General features: G+C 43.3%; 1 protein-coding gene across 1 annotated transcript in view; it reads right to left on the bottom strand.

Annotated features, from left to right (window-relative positions):
* The window catches only part of LOC121573309 (cyclic AMP-responsive element-binding protein 3-like protein 1), a 32,450-nt gene extending 13,775 nt beyond the window's left edge, over positions 1-18,675 (bottom strand). Inside the window, exons 1-4 of the mRNA XM_041885184.2 lie at positions 18,341-18,675; positions 8,287-8,491; positions 2,280-2,446; positions 1,355-1,439 (exon numbers count right to left, since the gene is read on the bottom strand). Coding sequence (XP_041741118.1) covers positions 1,355-1,439; positions 2,280-2,446; positions 8,287-8,491; positions 18,341-18,442 — 559 coding nt within the window. The 5' untranslated portion in view covers positions 18,443-18,675. The remainder of the gene's footprint in view (positions 1-1,354; positions 1,440-2,279; positions 2,447-8,286; positions 8,492-18,340) is intronic.
* Between the last annotated feature and the right edge of the window lie 1,555 nt (positions 18,676-20,230).

Raw genomic sequence — 20,230 nt, forward strand, 5'->3', positions numbered from 1 at the left:
TTATTACTGGAAACGGAGGTGAAGAATGGGAGAAAATGGGCTTTGTCAAAGGCAGAGGCAGACACAATGCAGACGTTATTGTTCAGACTGCGCTCTGTGGAGGGAGGCAGGGCTAGACTGGACATGTGCTGCTGCTGGCTTGTGGTTACTGAATATAAGATTTATGGTCAACCAGATGGGATTCAGTCTTATATGGAGGTATTCCTCTGCACCATGAAGGCCGTCGCTGCAACCCCTGAACCAGTAAAAGTGTCTCTTTAACCGGGCTACTTTAATCTGCAGGCTGGTGGCTGAACAGGTCCAGCTGCATCTCTACAGGTGTATCTGGTCAGTTCTAGTTTCTACTCCAGTTGAATCCCTCTGTTGCTGAGGGAAGTCATTCCCTAACTCTCTGATACACTCTTTAAAAAGATTGGGCAATCTGGTGCTCCAGACAGAAATATTGAAAATGCGAATGCCAGATAGTATCTTGCCACATCAAAAAAGGCATTAGTGTGCAGAACTAAAAATATTGCCTTTCTTGAGGAAGGGATAGAAGAGGAGAGGGAACAGAATCCTACCTAGCTGGTTAGATCAACACTCAATCACCAGCACCACTACTCTAATAATATACTTGCAGCTTTGCTACTCAATGGGCTTTTTGCATCTACCTTCATTAGCAATTAGATCAGAAAAAGACTACATGAATGAACAGAGACAGTCTCGTCTCGTATGTGTAGGAGAAAAATGGAAAAGGAAAAGCTAGCAGGCTATAATTGGAAACACTTAATATCTGAAATGAGCCATCACTAATAGTGGTTCATAGTGAAATACCTATTAGGAAAAGAACACACTATACATAAAAAGCAACACTTTTCATTATGTGTCACACTTGCTTGCAGTAATTGTTATTCCCATCCACCACAGCCTATCCATTTACAATCACTTGAACTAATATTGACTAATTCAGCTGAACAAGAGAGAGATAGAACATGCAGGAGAAATAACATGCAGACCACTGTCTGGAAGAGGGGTCACCGGTCGTGTGTCATCAGGAATACACTGTAGTGAGTCACTGTGACGCACGCTTCATGTTGGGTTTTTCTACCCCCGTATAAATAACACACTTGTAGAAGGCACTATGGCAGAATCAACTGGAGGTAACCGCCTGTGACACCTGCACATAACCTTTAAGATGAGAGGTGGGTCTTTGAGTGTGTAAAGGTCTCAAAAGAAACTGAGGCATCTAAATACTTTAATGAATGCTAAGTTAAAATGATTAAAATCAAACCTTTCTTAGAACAGCTGGATACATAAGCCCTTAATGATGTTTGAATGTCTTTAATGTAATCTTGCTTATTGTAATGGTTCTCACCTGAAGGGATGTTGAGGAACTGGTTGACCTCTCTGGGTTCATCTTTGATTGCGGGCGTGGGGTTGAGGTTCAACTCTTTGGAGCCCTGGAATAAGAGAAATAATATTATTAACAGCCTAGTATTTGTATATGACAAGAGACATTCCAAGTGGTTCTGACAGTAAACACAGCTGAAGACGGTTCAAAACTATTTATATAACTGAAGAAAGGGAATCCATCTCCACCAATGGTTCTTGGAAGGGATCCAACTGGGAACCATGTAGCCAGGACACTCACCATTTGGAGGCCATTGGGCTACAAGGGTGAGACTTTTATAGTTCATTCTTACAGCTGGAACAAATTGGATTACCGTACCCTAATCCTAAATATTCACAGAACTTTAAATATCCTATGAATTTGAAGATGTTCAAACTAAAATAACTATTGTGAAATGAAACGGTACTGTAGTCATGTGTACAGGGCTATAGGCCTGGGAACCAGTGTTAACTGGTAATAGCTGTGCTGGGGTTCACATCTGACTGCTAAACCCCACCTCAGCCCCACAAACCATGAATTACTCCCATGGACAATGATGCATGAGTCACAGTGCTGGTCCTGTAGGGGTGCACTGTGTGAATGGTTTATTTCCTCCACTTACAACCTCAGTTTCTTTTCCTTTTAATGATCACATTTTGACCTACATTTTGTGTCAGAAATTAGATTTTAGGCTGCTGTTCCAGCAAAACACTAGACTCCAAATTTGAAATTCATAGCTCTCCTTCAAACAACTCAAGTTTTAGTTGAAGAGGAGAAAGCCAGGAGAGAGCCTTATGGCTTATAAAGAGGCTTAGTCTTCCATAGCTCTTGACAAGTAGGAAAAACGCTTTCCGTAGTAATGGATTAGGATAGGTTCTAGGTGATAGGTTCTATGGCTGCAGTTTCTTACTGTATCCTCCGATGAGCTCCTGTGAGGTGGTGGGGCGAGGTTGAGAGGCTGGAAGGATGAGTTCCCCATGAAGGGGACTGTAGAGGAAGGCTCTGCCTGTTGATCAGGCTCCTGCTTTACCAGGATGGCCGTCAGGTCCTGGCTGAAAGACCACATTCCTTCAAACTCTGGGGTGAAGAAAAAGAAGACAGGGTAAACTAATTAGTTGTATGTCTCAGGGATATCATTACATAACTAGCCATTCTGTAACATACAGTACTTTACATGAAGACCATCAGGGGCTCAAACCAAGAAGCCCCCTGTGTATTTCAAAGGGACACCTTGGGACACTACTAGAGATGAGCAAGGTTGGGTGAGAGATCAGTGTACATTAAAGCAGCAGGTGTGACGCACATCTACAGAATGGATCCTCTTTATGATCCAGGGCTAATGCGAAGCAGCTGATTGTGAAAGCCAATAGCTTAAACTTAGAAGACTCTCTGCCTCCAAAATGAGTTTCCTCCTCCGTTAATAACCTCTGTGAAGATGGCAAACAGTGAGAGGCCACTGAGTACAAAGCCTCTCCTGAAGAGGGAGTACTGCAGTTTCAAAGTCAGGAGTAAAAGCACTCACAACCAGGGGTCCTCGTTAGCAGCCTGGTTTTTCCCTCATTTGTTTGCTGGCACCCCGATTGGATCGATAAAACATTACCGAGGCTTATAAAAAGGTAGTAGGCAGGCTTTCAAGTTGTGCTCCTTAACAGAAGACAGGTTGGGGTGTGGGCGAGAATCCCATGGAGAGGAGAGGAAAGGGAGCAGTGGGAGACTGATTATGGGGAGGGTGTAAATCCCTCCCCCACTGGGGTTTTATGTCCACAGACTTTACCCCACGGGGGAAACCCGAAGTGGCGTCAAAATCTTCAATCCACTCAGCAAAGTCTACTGTATTGGCAACCTTGGCAACATCCTAAATTGTCCACAAGGAATAGATTACATTTTCACTTTGCTAAACACAATAAATAATGGACTGTAAGATGAGTGAAATATTGCTTATTACATGACAAAAAAATATACTTATTTTACAGTCGTAACAACTCCCTAGGATTCTACATCAACAAGTCATGGCAATATTATGATGAGGCCTTGGCATTTCTAAGGGAAGATTCCATCAGTGAAGCAACAGGATGCACTGAATGAATGCGATCAAGGACACCACTAACTGTAACTGGCATGTCATCACAAATAATGAATGCAAACCAACAGAACATCCAGGTCATTTTATGTACAGTATCTAGACATTACATTACATTCAGTAGCTCACATCTCAGAGGATGATCGCCTGAGGTAGAGTATCTCATGATAAGTTGTAGACTACACTATTTACCTAGAGAGTTTTCAGTTTTTCATACATAATTTCTACCAGCATGTTAAATGTGCAACCAGAGGAAAAAAATACTCTAGACAACCTTTACTCCACACACAGCGATGCGTACAAAGCTCGCCCTCCATTTGGCAAATCTGACCATAATTCTATCCTCCTGACTCCTTACAAGCTAAAACTAAAGCAGTAAACACCATTAACTCGGTCAATAAAAAGTTGTCAGATGACGCAGATGCTAACCTACAGGACTGTTTTGCTAGCACAGACTGGAATATGTTCCGGGATTCTTCCGATGGCATTGAGGAGTACACCACATCAGTCACTGGCTTCATCAATAAGTGCATCGATAACGTCATCCCCAAAGTGACCATACGTACATACCCCAGCCAGAAGCCATGGATTACAGTCAACATCCGCACTGAGCTAAAGGGTAGAGCTGCCACTTTCAAGGAGCAAGCCTCTAACCCAGACGCTTATAAGAAATCCCGCTATCCCCTTAGACAAACCATCAAACAGGCAAGGCATCAATACAGGACTAAGATTGAATCGTACTACACTGGCTCCGACGCTCGTTGGATGTGGCAGGGCTTGCAAACTATTATAGACTACAAAGGGAAGCACAGCCGCGAGCTGCCAAGTGACATGAGCCTACCAGACGAGGTAAACTACTTCTATGCTCGCTTCGAGGCAAGCAACACTGAAGCATGCATGAGAGCATCAGCTGTTCCAGACGACTGTGTGATCATGCTCTCCGTAGCCGATGTGAGTAAGACCTTTAAACAGGTCAACATTCACAAGGCCACAGGGCCAAACGGATTACCAGGACGTGTACTCCGAGCATGCGCTGACCAACTGTGTCTTCACTGACATTTTCAACGTGTCCCTGACTGAGTCTGTAATACCAACATGTTTCAAGCAGACCACCATAGTCCCTGTGCCCAAGAACACTAAGGTAACCTGCCTAAATGAAGTCTGTAGCCATGAAGTACTTTGAAAGGCTGGTCATTACATTTGACATTTTAGTCATTTAGCAGACGCTCTTATCCAGAGCAACTTACAGGAGCAATTAGGGTTAAGTGCCTTGCTCAAGGGCACATCGACAGATTTTTCACCTAGTCGGCTCGGGGATTAGAACCAGCGACCTTTCGGTTACTGGCACAACGCTCTTAACCACCGCCCCCCTGTGGTCATGGCTCACATCAACACCATTATCCCAGAAACCCTAGACACACTCCAATTTGCATACCGTCCCAACAGATCCACAAATTATGCAATCTCTATTGCACTCCACACTGCCCTTTCACACCTGGACAAAAGGAACACCTACGTGAGAAGGCTATTCATTGATTACAGCTCAGCGTTCAACACCATAGTGCCCTCAAAGCTCATCACTAAGCTAAGGACCCTGGGACTAAACACCTCCCTCTGCAACTGGATCCTGGACTTCCTGACGGGCTGCCCCCAGGTGGTAAGGGTAACAACACATCTGCCACGCTGATCCTCAACACGGGGGCCCCTCAGGGGTGCATGCTCAGTCCCCTCCTGTACTCCCTGTTCACCCATGTCTGCATGGCCAGGCACGACTCCAACGCCATCATTAAGTTTGCAGACGACACAACAGTGGTAGGCCTGATCACCGACAATGATGAGACAGCCTATAGGGAGGAGGTCAGAGACCTGGCCGTGAGATGCCAGGATAACAACCTCTCCCTCAACATGATCAAGACAAAGGAGATGATTGTGGACTACAGGAAAAGGAGGACCGAGCACGCCCCCATTCTAATCGACGGGCCTGTAGTGGAGCAGGTTGAGAGCTTCAAGTTCCTTGGTGTCCACATCACCAACAAACTATCATGGTCCAAACACACCAAGACAGTCGTGAAGAGGGCACGACAAAGCCTATTCCCTCTCAGGAGACTGAAAATATTTGGCATGGGTCCTCAGATCCTCAAAAAGTTATACAGCTGCACCATCGAGATCATCCTGACTGGTTGCATCACTGTCTGGTATGGCAAATACTGGGCCTCCCACCGCAAGGCACTACATAGGGTAGTGCGTACGGCCCAGTACATCACTGGGGCCAAGCCTCCTGCCATCCAGGACCTCTATACCAGGCGGTGTCAGAGGATGACCCTAAAAATTGTCAAAGACTCAAGCAACGCCAGTCATAGACTGTTCTCTCTGCTACCGCACGGCAAGCGGTACCGGAGCGCCAAGTCTAGGTCCAAAAGGCTTCTTAACAGCTTCTACCCCAAAGCCATAAGACTCCTGAACAGCTAATCAAATGGCTACCTGGACTATTTGCATTGTCCCCTGTGTCGTGGCCCTGAGGAAGCATCAGGGTTGCCTTTGAAGTTTACAGGCAGGTCAGTACAGTTAGTGGGACTCCCCTCACTCAGCATCTGAGTGGATTGGGGCAGGGCCTGGGAGCTCATTAGCCAGGCTATGAGAGGGGATGGCAGTTTGATCTCCACACATTACACCTAGGAGGAGAGCAGTAAAACAGCTAGACACCCCCTTTTAACAGCCAACCTCTTTAACAATGGGCTTTTTACAGTGATTGGGGCAAAGGGGAGGGGGAATCAAATCTGCATTGGCAGCAGTGCTCTCTGGGTGCCTCTGCTCTGTCGACAGTTTGTGAACTTGACTGCTATGGTAGTGCTGTGCTTCTACAGTCGTGGTCAAAAGTTTTGAGAATGACACAAGTATTGGTCTTCACAAAGTTCGCTGCTTCAGTGTTATGAGATATTTTTGTCAGATGTTACTATGGTATACTGAAGTATAATTACAAGCATTCCATAAGTGTCAAAGGCTTTTATTGACAATTATATTAAGTTTATGCAAAGAGTCAATATTTGCAGTGTTGACCCTTCTTTTTCAAGACCTCTGTAATCCGCCCTAGCATGCTGTCAATTAACCTCTGGGCCACATCCTGACTGATGGCAGCCCATTCTTGCATAATCAATGCTTGGAGTTTGTCAGAATTTGTGGGTTTTTGTTTGTCCACCCGCCTCTTGAGGATCGACCACAAGTTCTCAATGGGATTAAGGTCTGGGGAGTTTCTTGGCCATGGACAAAAAATTTCGATGTTTTGTTCCCCGAGCCACTTAGTTATCACTTTTGCCTTATGGCAAGGTGCTCCATCATGCTGGAAAAGGCATTGGTCGTCACCAAACTGTTCTTGGATTGTTGGGAGAAGTTGCTCTCAGAGGATGTGTTGGTACCATTCTTTATTAATGGCTGTGTTCTTAGGCAAAATTGTGAGTGAGCCCACTCCCTTGGCTGAGAAGCAACCCCACACATGAATTGTCTCAGGATGTTTAACGTTGGCATGACACAGGACTGATGGTAGCGCTCACCTTGTCTTCTCCGGACAAGGTGTTTTCAGGATGCCCCAAACAATCGGAAAGGGGATTCATCAGAGAAAATGACTTTACCCCAGTCCTCAGCAGTCCAATCCCTGCACCTTTTGCAGAATATCAGTCTGTCCCTGATGTTTTTCCTGGAGAGAAGTGGCTTCTTTGCTGCCCTTCTTGACACCAGGCCATCCTCCAAAAGTCTTCGCCTCACTGTGCATGCAGATGCACTCACATCTGCCTGCTGCCATTCCTGAGCAAGCTCTGCACTGGTGGTGCCCCGATCCCGCAGCTGAATCAACTTTAGGAGACGTTCCTGGCGCTTGCTGGAGTTCATTTTCATGGCAAAGAGGGACTTTGCAATTAATTGCAATTCATCTGATCACTCTTCATGACATTCTGGAGTATATGCAAATTACCATCATCAAAACTGAGGCAGCAGACTTTGTGAAAATTAGTATTTGTGTCATTCTCAAAACTTTTGACCATGACTGTACATGCACACTTTCATATTGACATTCAGTGGAAAGAATGTATGTGGCCATGATCCCATATGAATCGATTTCATTAGATTCCATCCATTTGTGGATTCCATCCATTGTTCCATCCATCTTACTGGGGATTCCTGTATTCTTTTTGGGGCCAGTGATTTAACGTTCCATGTGTGAGACTGTGGTTTTTAACACACTGTTTAGTCCAATGTCATGCATTCAGTCTACCCTAAGCCCAAACTCTGTGTGACGCAACCCTTTCTGAGAGCCACTGGCCCCAAGCACAAGGGAAAGAAAGGAGAAACATTTGCAGCTTGGAGTCATTGCAAGGGCTGCAGAAGCCACATGGTGTGTGTGTGTGTGTGTGTATGTGTGTGTTGGCTGACTGCCTGGAATCCCCTGACTTGCTTCCTTGATTCCTCCAGGGTGGGCAGGGCTTGGCTGGGAGTGTACTATGTGAACTCGGCTCCTTGGATGGGTTCTCTGTGCGGCACGGGAGCGTCAGGAGATAGGGCAGGAGCGGAGAGCGCGGATACAAGAGGAAATAGATCGGATATAGCTATTCTAGTGACGTAGGACTTATACTACTGTCAGACTAAAGACCTTGTACCCCTAGCAGTCCTGCTGGTGGATCTCTTGTTTTGGTCCTGAAGTAATATTTAGCCAAAGCATTGTGCTGTAGATGTATTGTTTCTTGTTTATTTTGGCCAAAGCATCAATACATTGCCAATTAGCTGGGAGGAAGAGAACTTATGATGAACAAGATCAAAGAAGAAGAACCAAAAATAATTATTTTCATACCTGCTTCCTCATCCATTTTGATGGACATGGAGGGGCTCTGGGGAGCAGAGTCTCCGCTCAGGGAGTAGCTGTGTTCTTGCTGGATGTCAGGGTTGGGTGGGTCCATTTCCATGTCCAGCAGTGGGTTCCTGTCGGCCAGGAGGTGGTCATCAAAGAAGCTGCTGAACAGCTCGTTGGAGAAGTCCTCCATCTGCTCCGAGAAGTGCTGCAAAACAAAATCACCAACAAACATTCATCACATCGGACCGCCTTTAATCAGAAAATTATGTAAACAACTCCCATACCAAAATATACAAATGTAGGCCTGCTCTTGGAAGTATGAGTCATACCATTTCACACATGGAGTCATTGGGTTCTATGCATTAGGCCACCAGTGCATGCTTCAGTTTTTCCACTACTTTAGTTTAGCTAGCAGACAGTGAGTCACTGCTGGTGTGCAGAATCAGAACAGCTCTATTAAAATCCCTAGGGACACAGTCTGGTACTCTGGCTGTGCTGTTTTAGATAACCCCTGTCTTCCACATTACAGACCAGTTCACATATACTTTCTCTACACTCCACCTCCTCTCAAACCAGCTATGCCTAATCAATCCCAACAACACATACCACTAATTGCATGTCAGGCACAATGACCAACATGACTAGCTATAATTAAAAACAGGCCAACAGGCTCCACACGTTTTCCCAGATGTGTAACAGCTATGCTCTAAATACTTTATATCACCCATGATATGCAGAGGGGAAACACAATAATAGCTAGAGCTGTTATAAAATGCATTTTTACAACAGTAAACGTAATGTGAAGAATGCAGATTATGTCAGGCCCATTATCTGGTTGAAAAAAATTCATTTAATTACAGCTCAGAAATAATAGAAACCCCATAGATGGCAGCTGCACTGTGGAGTCAATACATGTATGACTGTATTAGTCAAACCAGAGCCTGAAGGGCTTCATTATTTGCATTGAAGGACATCAATATCACAGACATGTTGAGACATGTTGAATCACCCTGAAAATAAGAAAATTTGTGGAGATTTGTGTTTCATTTGAACATATCTACATCTTTAATTACATCAATTGCACATTAATGCTTGCTTCTGCGTATGGATTTGAAGGTAGGTTGACATTAATCACAGTGAATAGAATTCCAGAGCCACCATCACTCCATCTCTTATCAAAGAGATGAAAGTTGTTCATGTCCCTCACCAATGTACAGTATGTGAGTTGTATACCTTTACAAGTATGAGACATGTGCAACTATTCACAGTACAGCGACCTGTGGGGCAGTTTGTTTGCTGTAGAGGGGAGTGTCTGAGGTGTGACCTGTAACCCAGGCATGAGAGCTGCACAGCTGTCAAACAGAACGCAAAGTACGCTGCCTACAGCACCAAAGACATCCCTGTTTCACCATGTGCTGGGCCTCTCACACACCTAAACATTGTGAATTCTGTGACAGGAAAACCAACATAGATCAAGCCCTGGCCATGTGTGTGTTTCCACAGAAGGCTGTATCATCATACAAACAAAATATCTACATTTGTTGATAGTATTTAGGCCTAACAGTGTTAGACCTTTTGAGATGATCTTCCTAGTGGAGGTGAATCAATTCCAATCAGTACTACACATTCACCCTACTTGTCATGTTCTCATGATAAGGATTGGGATAAAGTGCAAGGGAGTCCATAAAAGGCTCACTCTCCTTAGTTTGCTCCTACATTATCTATGTACACAAAACTTAACCGGATATCAAACACCATTAAATAGAGCTGATGTCAGTCGAGAGCAGCATATGCTAAAGAAAGGCACACTGGCAATACTAGATGATCCGGCTTATTTATTGATGCAACACCATTGCCGTCAGCAGGCACACTAACCACTATGGCTGAGTGCGCAACAGAATAAACAGTCCCACCCAGAACCTTTCATCTACAGCAGGAGGTTCCTGTTGTGCACTGTGTGTGGCGGATGTGCTTGCGGACCAAGATAATCCAGATTGAACTGAGTGATATGTTTCACTACCAAGCCAAGAACAAGATGGCCATTATAGTGGTTGGAAAAGACAAACACAATCACAATGTGTATATTAACCAGATAAATGGTTGGTTTTGCGGGCTGCAGGTTGTAGCCTCATTCGGTTGGATCACTGCCAGAATTTCCGAAGCAAATTTGAAATTTGGTTTGGGGAGTTAGCTCCTTTGAAAATGAACACGCCGTTTCAAAACAAACAAATACACAAACAAATTGAAAACTATTTCATAAAGTCACACAATATCACTTCAGCGCATGCTCCTGTGCTAGAGTTTCTCGGTACTCTGGTTCAGTCTGTGATGGTGATGATGATGCAACCGTTGCTGATGCAAGCCCTCAAATGGCCTTGTCCTCAGCACCCCAGAGACCAGGATGTGGAATTTCAGAGGCAGACAGAGTGGCCTTTTCTCCCTCATGGCACTTAAATAGCCTTTTAAGGAGACCCAATTATTGAATTTGGGTCATATTTGGGACGTAATAAAAATAACATTACACTTTTTCTTGGTGGAGTTACAATGACAATTGTTTGCACATGAACCCACTAGAAATGTAAGCAGGAAAGCCAAAAATATCACAGTTCTTTGGGAGTTGCCCATCATATGAAATTGTCTCTAGATTGCTAATTATGTTGTGGCTAAAGCACCACACAGCAGGCTTTGAAGTACACCAAGTCATACCAAGATGGTAATTGCATGCAAAATGATTGAGGGAACATTTTGATTCTCAGCTTAGAATGAGACAGAGAAAGCTTGCTTTTTGAACAGCAAACAGGTCATGAGAATTCATTATAGTTTTGGCACTCAAGTTCTTCTCTCGTCTATCATTTTAGCGGTGATGATGGCAGACAATAATTACAGTGGTCTGTCAGAATGGGATGGGAAGAGAAACACACTTAAGCACCTTGAGGGAAACATATCTTCCCTGTCTGGGGTGGAGAAAAGACCCTTTCTGCTGCCCCAGATGTTCCCTCAGCCCTCGCTGGCCCATCTCTCCATCTGGGGCAGCTGGTACAGGTCTGGACAGACAGGAAGCCCCCTAGAGGGGGAAGGGCTGCTGGGTGCTACTCTTTCTGGAAGCCCTCTCATTAAAACTCTCTGTGGCTGAGAGAGAGAAAGATAGACCACTATGCTATAAGGAACCGAAGAGGTTAAAATGCTCCAGAGAAACTCGACTCCCTACTCTACATCACCGCCTGAGCAATTAGGCTCCGGAGCTTTGTCTGTGCAGATACCTAGCAGCCTGTCTAAACACTTTGCCCTTTAAAGCAAACTATGATAATAGATGCAGGAAGACCTCTGCAGTTATGAATTTGGAAACCAAATTGTGTCTTTTCAGAAACCACAGGCACAGGGATAAATGTACAGAATTCTTGGGAGTATTGTACTAACTGTGATTGCAAACAAGGAAAGTGTTTTGTTTGGCTTGTTCAGAAAGGGTGGAATGTTAGCATATCTATCTGCAACATTCTAGACATTCTACCACACACTAAATAAGCCCTATAAACCTACCCTCTTATCATTGAAGTGGTGCTAGTATTTCTAGTGAGGCATAATCATATCAAGTATTGCACTCTCTCCTGGCACACAGTATCACATTTGGTGAAAAGAAAGCATAAATAAATGTCTTAGCAGTAGAAATAGTAAACGCTGCACTGAAGTCAAGCAGCTCATAGTAATACCAATGTGCTTCTCAGCATTCCTTCTGGTGATACAAAAACTATGTCAGCTCTGTGACCAACCAGAGCAAAGCATGCAAATTAGCCAGGCACTTGCAGAAGGAAAACTGGAGTGCAAGGTTCGCATGGAGCAGCTCAGCAGCAGGAGAAAATGTGCGTTTGTAAAAGGAAAAATAAATCGGCCAATAAAAGTTTGGGCCGGGGGCCCAAGCCAAGAAAGCTGCTAGACTCTCAGATCTACAGGAATTACTGTTATGCAGCTCAAATGTGGCTGGTCTGTGGAGATTTGCCCTTGTTGTTGTGAGAGGAGAAAGAATAGAAGCAGCATATTAGCATATTTATAAGAACAATTATTATTTGAAAAATGGTGCTTAAGGATGCAGTTAAAAACTGAAAATCAACAGAGAACATGAGCACAATATGACTGTTGTGATCTGGGCTACGTTAAGTTTGACATACAGGAAGAATATCTAGAAGAAACATGCTACATTAGTACAAGAGAGGAGGAAATGCCAAGCGAAAAAGCATATGCATTCAAATCAGCTGTGATCCATAAAGTTCACTTTTGACAGCTTGACCTAATCTGACCTCCAATGAAAACCTCTTAAGTAAGTGCAAACATTTGGACTTGAGACTGCTGCCTCCAAATGTTCACATCTGCAACTTTAAGGGCCTGGTCACATGTCTTCGCTTGTCACATTGCCGCTGGCTCCCAAATTGGACCAGATGCTACAAGATTAGCCTGATATGCATCTGATGCTTTACAATTTACTATTGATGTGCATAATGCTAAAGTGTACACACCTGAAGCCCTTAGGATAAAGGTGCAGGGAGGTTTTGAATGTACTCCACATCCCCTGATTCTCATCTACTACCTGCTGTTTGAGGAAGACATTTGGAAGTAGCGCTTCCATTTAAATCAGAATTACAATGAGGTCCAACAAAATGACATAAGTGTATTAGACACAATTTACATACTGCTTGACATACTGTATTATGCATGTAATCACTGGTATTTCTGAAGCTCTCAAATCAACCAGACTTGACACTCACTGACTCCTGCTCCTCACTTTAATTTATTCATCTAGTGTTTAGGTTAAGGCAGCAGCCAGCAGTCAGCAGTCCCATGGCTTGAATTCCCCTCTGCATGAGCAGCGAGTGAGCACCCTAAAGTATAGAGTAGACCCATGAGCTCCCATCCCCCACTTTCCCTGAGTGGAAAGGCCTGGTTTCTTAATTCCAGTGCAGATGCTTTCTTTAGCAAGCAGAGGGGTTTGAAAACCACAACCACTGGAGACAGGCTTCTGTGTGTCACTCTGACTGGTTTCCTGACCTTTAAGGGACTGTTTGGATCCATTTAGAGTCTGTGATAGATTAGAGGAAGCCCAGAAAATATTATTGTTGAGGGGGATCACCTTCTCACTGAAGCTCCAGGGTCCTGAGAGTCTGGAGTTGTACTTTGCTGTGGCATCTGTGGCCAACCAAGTGGACTACAAAACTAAAGTCACTTTAATCACTTCTCAATATTATCTCCAGCTTGCAACCTCACAGTCCCAACCATTCTCTCTCTGACTGTTTGTCCCCAGTTTCCTGTGCTCAGCTTGGTCCTGCAGTCTGTAATTTAGTTGCTGCTTTTCCCATTGACTCCCACTCAAGACAATGACCATTTCTCACTGCATGTTGCACTTACTGTGACTGATAATGGACCTTAAAGCACTTAATAGACTAAAGTGTGAACTTCAATTACTATCTTCTTGAATAATCAAAATTACCATTGGAAGCTTTGAAAGAATCTACAGCCTTGTTCCAGCAAAGGTTAACACCAGTCCACAATGTTGACTCAGTCTGAGAGAACCAGCGAGGCATGGTATGAATTAACTGTGGTCGAAATGGGTCAGGGAACAGGAATCCAACGGTTATATTTGAATCCAATTCATATCAGTATGACAGTCATTCAAAGGTGATAACAACCCTGTTTAGTCTAATCCTTCCAATCATAAGTCATAAACAAATAATGAGCCAGATAGCTAATTGACTTCATTTGGTTAATAACATGGAATGTGGCTTTTCAGACAGGTTTTGTCTGACAGGTACAGCCAGTCATAGAGATGTGTAGGTGGATATGACAAAAAGACTTGCCTAGAACTGTCCCTGCTATGTGTCCTGCATGCCTCTCCCTGAAATCTATCCCTGAAAGCTCCATCCTAACAATGTGTTCCAGATTAAGTCTGTCTTCTTCTGTTCATTTACAGAGCTGGTCACCAGACACTACAACAGTGGACTGATTTACAGACTGAGAAAACTGCCCACCAGCCTATTATACAAAATAAAATAGATTAAATAGACATATCTACTTGTCTCTGGACACTCGATAAGCCAAACAACTCACAGTTCCATTTAGTACCATATAGGCTAGTCGGAAACCACAAGGCTAACATTCATAAGGTGACTTATGATACAATGCTGCAGATATCTGACTCTTTGTAAGCTTGGAGGATGGGTGGGTACTTCAACTACAATGGGCATGATCCTCTTATTACAAGATGGTAAACAAAGTGATACCTTCAGGGATGTGATGAGAAGGAAATGGGTGAAGGAAATACTCATGCAGAAATAAGATAAAGTACATAATAATAATAATAATAATAATATGCCATTTAGCAGACGCTTTTATCCAAAGCGACTTACAGTCGTGCGTGCATACATTTTTTGTGTATGGGTGGTCCCGGGGAACTGCCCTGAAAATAGGCTATAGGCTAGGTCCAGTTCAGATTTGTTCAGATGTCTAAATCAATATACTATTTCGGAAAGGCCCATAATATAGCTGGAGGCTCCATTATGTAATCTATTTCAAATGTATATTGATAGAGAACACATCATTTCTGGTTCTAAGATGTTCTAAAATCCACATTTTCATGGGCCTACAGATGTTATTCTTCTAAGAGCAATAGACATGGGCAAATGTTTTTTTTAAACAAGTTTGACCGGCATTTTTAGCAATTCAGTGAGGACAATATATGAGGCACGCACCATCACCAAAGACAAAACACTGACTGGTTTGACAGTACATGCTTTCTAAATTGATCACAGCCTGCAAAATGTAGCGCTTATTTCCAGGGTGTGTGCTCTTCACCTGACTGAAAGGCACCACCACACCTTTGCTATTCACCTCAGAGACACAGTTGAAGGACTGATAATAGCACCTTGAATGCTTAATCTTTCTCATGACATCTTAGTTCATCACGTTTCTCTTTATTGAGCCTTCCATGACAGACACACATTATTATTTACAGAACAGTGCCTTAAGAAAGTATTCACACCCCTTGATTACACAATGTCTCTGCAATGTCAAAGTGAAAAGAAACTGGAAAAGAAAACATTGGATTAATGGAAAATAAAGTATTCAACCCCTTGAGTCAATACATGTTAGAATCATCTTTGGCAGTGATTACAGCTGTGAGTCTTTCTGGGTATAATATAATAATAATAATAATAATAATATGCCATTTAGCAGACACTTTTATCCAAAGTGACTTACAGTCATGCATGCATACATTTTTTGTGTATGGGTGGTCCTGGGGATCGAACCCACTACCTTGGCGTTACAAGCGCCGTGCTCAACCAGCTGAGCTAACCTGGATTGTACAATATTTGCCCATTATTCTTATAATATTTTTAAAGCTCTGTCAAGTTGGTTGTTGATCATTGCTAGACAGCCATTTTTAAGTCTTGCCATAGATTTTAAGCCGATTTAAGTCAAAACTGTAACTAGGTCACTCAGGAAATTCAATGTCGTCTTGATTTATAATAAAACTAATCACTGACTGATACACTATTATATACTAGCATTTTGTCTGAATTTGTCACACCTGATCAAGTTATAGAGTAGAATCACTTTATTGACCACTTGAAAGTGGAAGTTTGTAGCTGGGGTTTATGTTCCTTAGCAGAGAACACATGTAGCAGAAAGTGTAAATGATTGTGAAGATCTAAGAGCCATTTTGGTAGACTGGTTTCTGTCTGGCTTCTTTTGCATGCATGCATGAATTTTCAAAATATTACATAACTTTGTCATAGCCATCCATTATGGACTGGCTCCAAAAACAGCAGTAGGAAGCTCAGAGCAATGAGTCCCTGTAGGAACCTAGTGAGAAGGAATGCAGCTAGATGGGCCCTTTACCCCCTCCCCCTGCCAAAATCTCCTTTCCACCCCCACTCTACATTAGTGTGTCTCGACTGCAAGGCCCCGACTTGCTGGAGTTTTTGGCATGCCCAGTCACGCTCCATCACCTATGAGCAGAACTAGCCGCTGGCTTGTGTGGGCCCCAGGTGTGTTGGCCAGTCACCTGCCAGCTGGGATCACCCCTCTTCCACACAGACACACAGACACACACTTGCAATGCGGCATTTGCAGGTGCAGTTCAATTGTGTGCATCCATGCAAGTTAATATTTAACTTCTGTAGTTAACTACAGTATGGTACTGACCTTTTATCTGATAGGAATTTAAATACAGTGGGATAGACCAGACTGCCAAATATGAAGATAACCTGCAAACTCATTACAAAGTCGGTAAGCCATACAAAAGGAATGAACACCCTCACAAGAATATGCAAATCTCCACACCATAGGCATCCTCGGTAATGTGGCCACACTTTCTGATCTTAACAGCTACACAATAGCCTGCAGCTTATCTGATTTACCCACCCATGCAATTACCTAAAATGTAGGGTGTTTAAGTGCTTGGCAAGAGTGTCATCAAAGGCAGCATACGAAAACCCCAAGGCAGCCATGGAATTCTAACTCCAAGCTATAAATAAAAAAGTAGCACACAGAAACTTAAACAGTTGAAATCCTTAAATGACCCACCTATATTTAAACCCCGATAATAGTTGGTAAAACAAACACTGCCTATTACTTGCCTCCCCTTCCCCCAAGGCTGTCAGTGTGTCATTTTGTTGTAATCTTTAAAGGTATAAAAGGGTTCTTTCACTGAAGAGGCCCCGGCCTGAACCTCATCGCTTCTGCCTACAGAGGGGCTTCAACAGAGGGCTGTGCAGGGGGAAGCAGTGGCAGACCGGTGAGAGGTGCTCACTGCACACACACAGAGCCTCATTCACTCTCATACAGCACTGAGACGGCAGTCAGTTGCTAGAATCTGAATTTATTCACACTAAAGACAGACTGGTCCTCTCCTCCCTGTCTCTGTCCCCTAGAAAGGCCCCACCACAATCAAGCCATTGAGGGCCAGGGGCCAGGCTTGCTACATACCCTCACAGCGTGGAGGGACATCTGGGTCCATTATAAGTCTATCAAATCCCCATTGAGAGCACCCTCATCCTCAAGTGTCCCAAGTGCATTACTAGTTGAGCTGATGTGCTGATTCAGTGTGAATGCCATTATGTCACATGATTTTCCATTCATCTGTGTGAAGCATTTCCAGTTAAACCTCTGTATAGCCTTTATATAGGTGCCTGGATATGATGAAACATTGACCCATTGGGGAGTAGTTAAAGATACAAACCACCACCACTCTCTCCTCAGAAGAATGAGTCATCATGGAACATACAAAGCCTAATGGGATCCTTTCCTGATTGCTCACCACTTCTGTAATAGCCCATTGGTTGGTCCAGTTTTCCACCACCTAGTAACAATTCTGTACTTCATCTCTTTGTGGTGGGGATGTTTAGTCTTGGTACAGTTTGTCATTTTCCAGTGACATTTACTCTTGATCCCTGTATGTAATGTGCTGAATATTTAACTTAACTAAGAAATGGGGAATATTCTCTTCAATTGGATCAGAGTCATTTATTGAGGGCCATCATAAAAGTGTGATCGTTTTCACATCTGTCACAACAGTCTTTACAAATGCACTGAAGCCGGATGCATGAGCAGGATCAACTACACGTAACACGCCCACTTTAGGTCCGGCACGATTGGGAAAGAGAATTTGCTGAATTACACAGCTAAGCAAATTAAACAGCAGTAGCATACATGCCGGCTGTTTATCTTTCGTAATCGTTTCAGACACGCATGTGACGAACCCAGCACCTTTCTCTGACGTGCATTGGATATTTGCAGTGCAGACTCACAGTTTAATTCATCCATAAATCAGGTTATTACAGCATAATAAACACATCTATCACAATCGAGACAGAAGAACACTGCTGACACCGTAGACATTGAAGCATTAATCGCATAGGCTATAGGCATACAGCCGAATAATAGATCAACAAATCTGGAGAATAACAGCGACACACAATTTACGTTGCATTACAGTTTGTCAATCACTATGTGCGTAAAGATAAGTGTTGATAATATGTAGACTAGAAAAATTAACATCTGCACATACCACATTGTTGAGAAAATCCCCTTCATTCAAATCCTCAAGGTCCAACAGGTTGGCACTGGGGAAAAGTTTATCCGGGGCGAAATTGTCCAGAATGGTGTCCATAAGTGCAATTACTATAATTAAATTCTATGTTAAAATATATTTTCACAAAAGCAATAGAAGGTAAATAGTTTAAAATGTTAAAAACGGATGACAGCAGCTATTTTAGGCTACTCTGTTCTGAGCTGTCTCTTATACAACTATAATTTTGTTATGCATCCCCCGACTCAATAGGTTGTTGTGCTTATTAAGATACTATTTTAGATTTTATATGCGTTATTATGGTGTGAGGTGTCCTCCTCTAGTTCAATCAAATCAGTGACATCCAGCTGCGCTCTGTCTCTAAGGAACAAATCACTTGATTAATATTCATGATGGTACTGCCCCACGTTCTCTGCACTCATCCCCGCCTCTTTTTACATTTTTAAAGAAGCAGTAGCCTCGGTTTTCGCTGACTCTTCTCATAGCTTTGGGGGTATTTTGAGTGGCATGTAGAAAGTGTAAATCTCCAATGGAAATGGAAATGTTACACAATCAATCGGAAATGGACAGCTCATGGTGCTGAAAGTAGATACATTCGAGTAGTTATAATTATTTTCATCCGTCCTCATTTAATTAGACTTTACTAACAAAAAGAGGGCTTTGTGTTGGAGCATATTTCTTCCTATTTAAGAAATGAGGTAGGCCTACCTGTTTGACAGAAGACATTAGGCTATAGGCTGCTACAGTGGGGGAAAAAAGTATTTAGTCAGCCACCAATTGTGCAAGTTCTCCCACTTAAATAGATGAGAGGGGCCTGTAATTTTCATCATAGGTACACGTCAACTATGACAGACAAAATGAGGAAGAAAAATCCAGAAAATCACATTGTAGGATTTTTAATGAATTTATTTGCAAATTATGGTGGAAAATAAGTATTTGGTCAATAACAAAAGTTTCTCAATACTTTGTTATATACCCTTTGTTGGCAATGACACAGGTCAAACGTTTTCTGTAAGTCTTCACAAGGTTTTCACACACTGTTGCTGGTATTTTGGCCCATTCCTCCATGCAGATCTCCTCTATAGCAGTGATGTTTTGGGGCTGTCGCTGGGCAACACGGACTTTCAACTCCCTCCAAAGATTTTCTATGGGGTTGAGATCTGGAGACTGGCTAGGCCACTCCAGGACCTTGAAATGCTTCTTACGAAGCCACTCCTTCGTTGCCCGGGCGGTGTGTTTGGGATCATTGTCATGCTGAAAGACCCAGCCAGTCATCTTCAATGCCCTTGCTGATGGAAGGAGGTTTTCACTCAAAATCTCACGATACATGGCCCCATTCATTCTTTCCTTTACACGGATCAGTCGTCCTGGTCCCTTTGCAGAAAAACAGCCCCAAAGCATGATGTTTCCACCCCCATGCTTCACAGTAGGTATGGTGTTCTTTGGATGCAACTCAGCATTCTTTGTCCTCCAAACACAAGTTGAGTTTTTACCAAAAAGTTCTATTTTGGTTTCATCTGACCATATGACATTCTCCCAATCCTCTTCTGGATCATCCAAATGCACTCTAGCAAACTTCAGACGGGCCTGGACATGTACTGGCTTATGCAGGGGGACACGTCTGGCACTGCAGTATTTGAGTCCCTGGCGGCGTAGTATGTTACTGATGGTAGGCTTTGTTACTTTGGTCCCAGCTCTCTGCAGGCCATTCACTAGGTCCCCCCGTGTGGTTCTGGGATTTTTGCTCAACGTTCTTGTGATCATTTTGACCCCACGGGGTGAGATCTTGCGTGGAGCCCCAGATCGAGGGAGATTATCAGTGGTCTTGTATGTCTTCCATTTCCTAATAATTGCTCCCACAGTTGATTT

The sequence above is a fragment of the Coregonus clupeaformis genome, unplaced genomic scaffold (assembly GCF_020615455.1).
Source record: "Coregonus clupeaformis isolate EN_2021a unplaced genomic scaffold, ASM2061545v1 scaf1622, whole genome shotgun sequence".
Classification (NCBI taxonomy): Eukaryota; Metazoa; Chordata; class Actinopteri; order Salmoniformes; family Salmonidae; genus Coregonus; species Coregonus clupeaformis.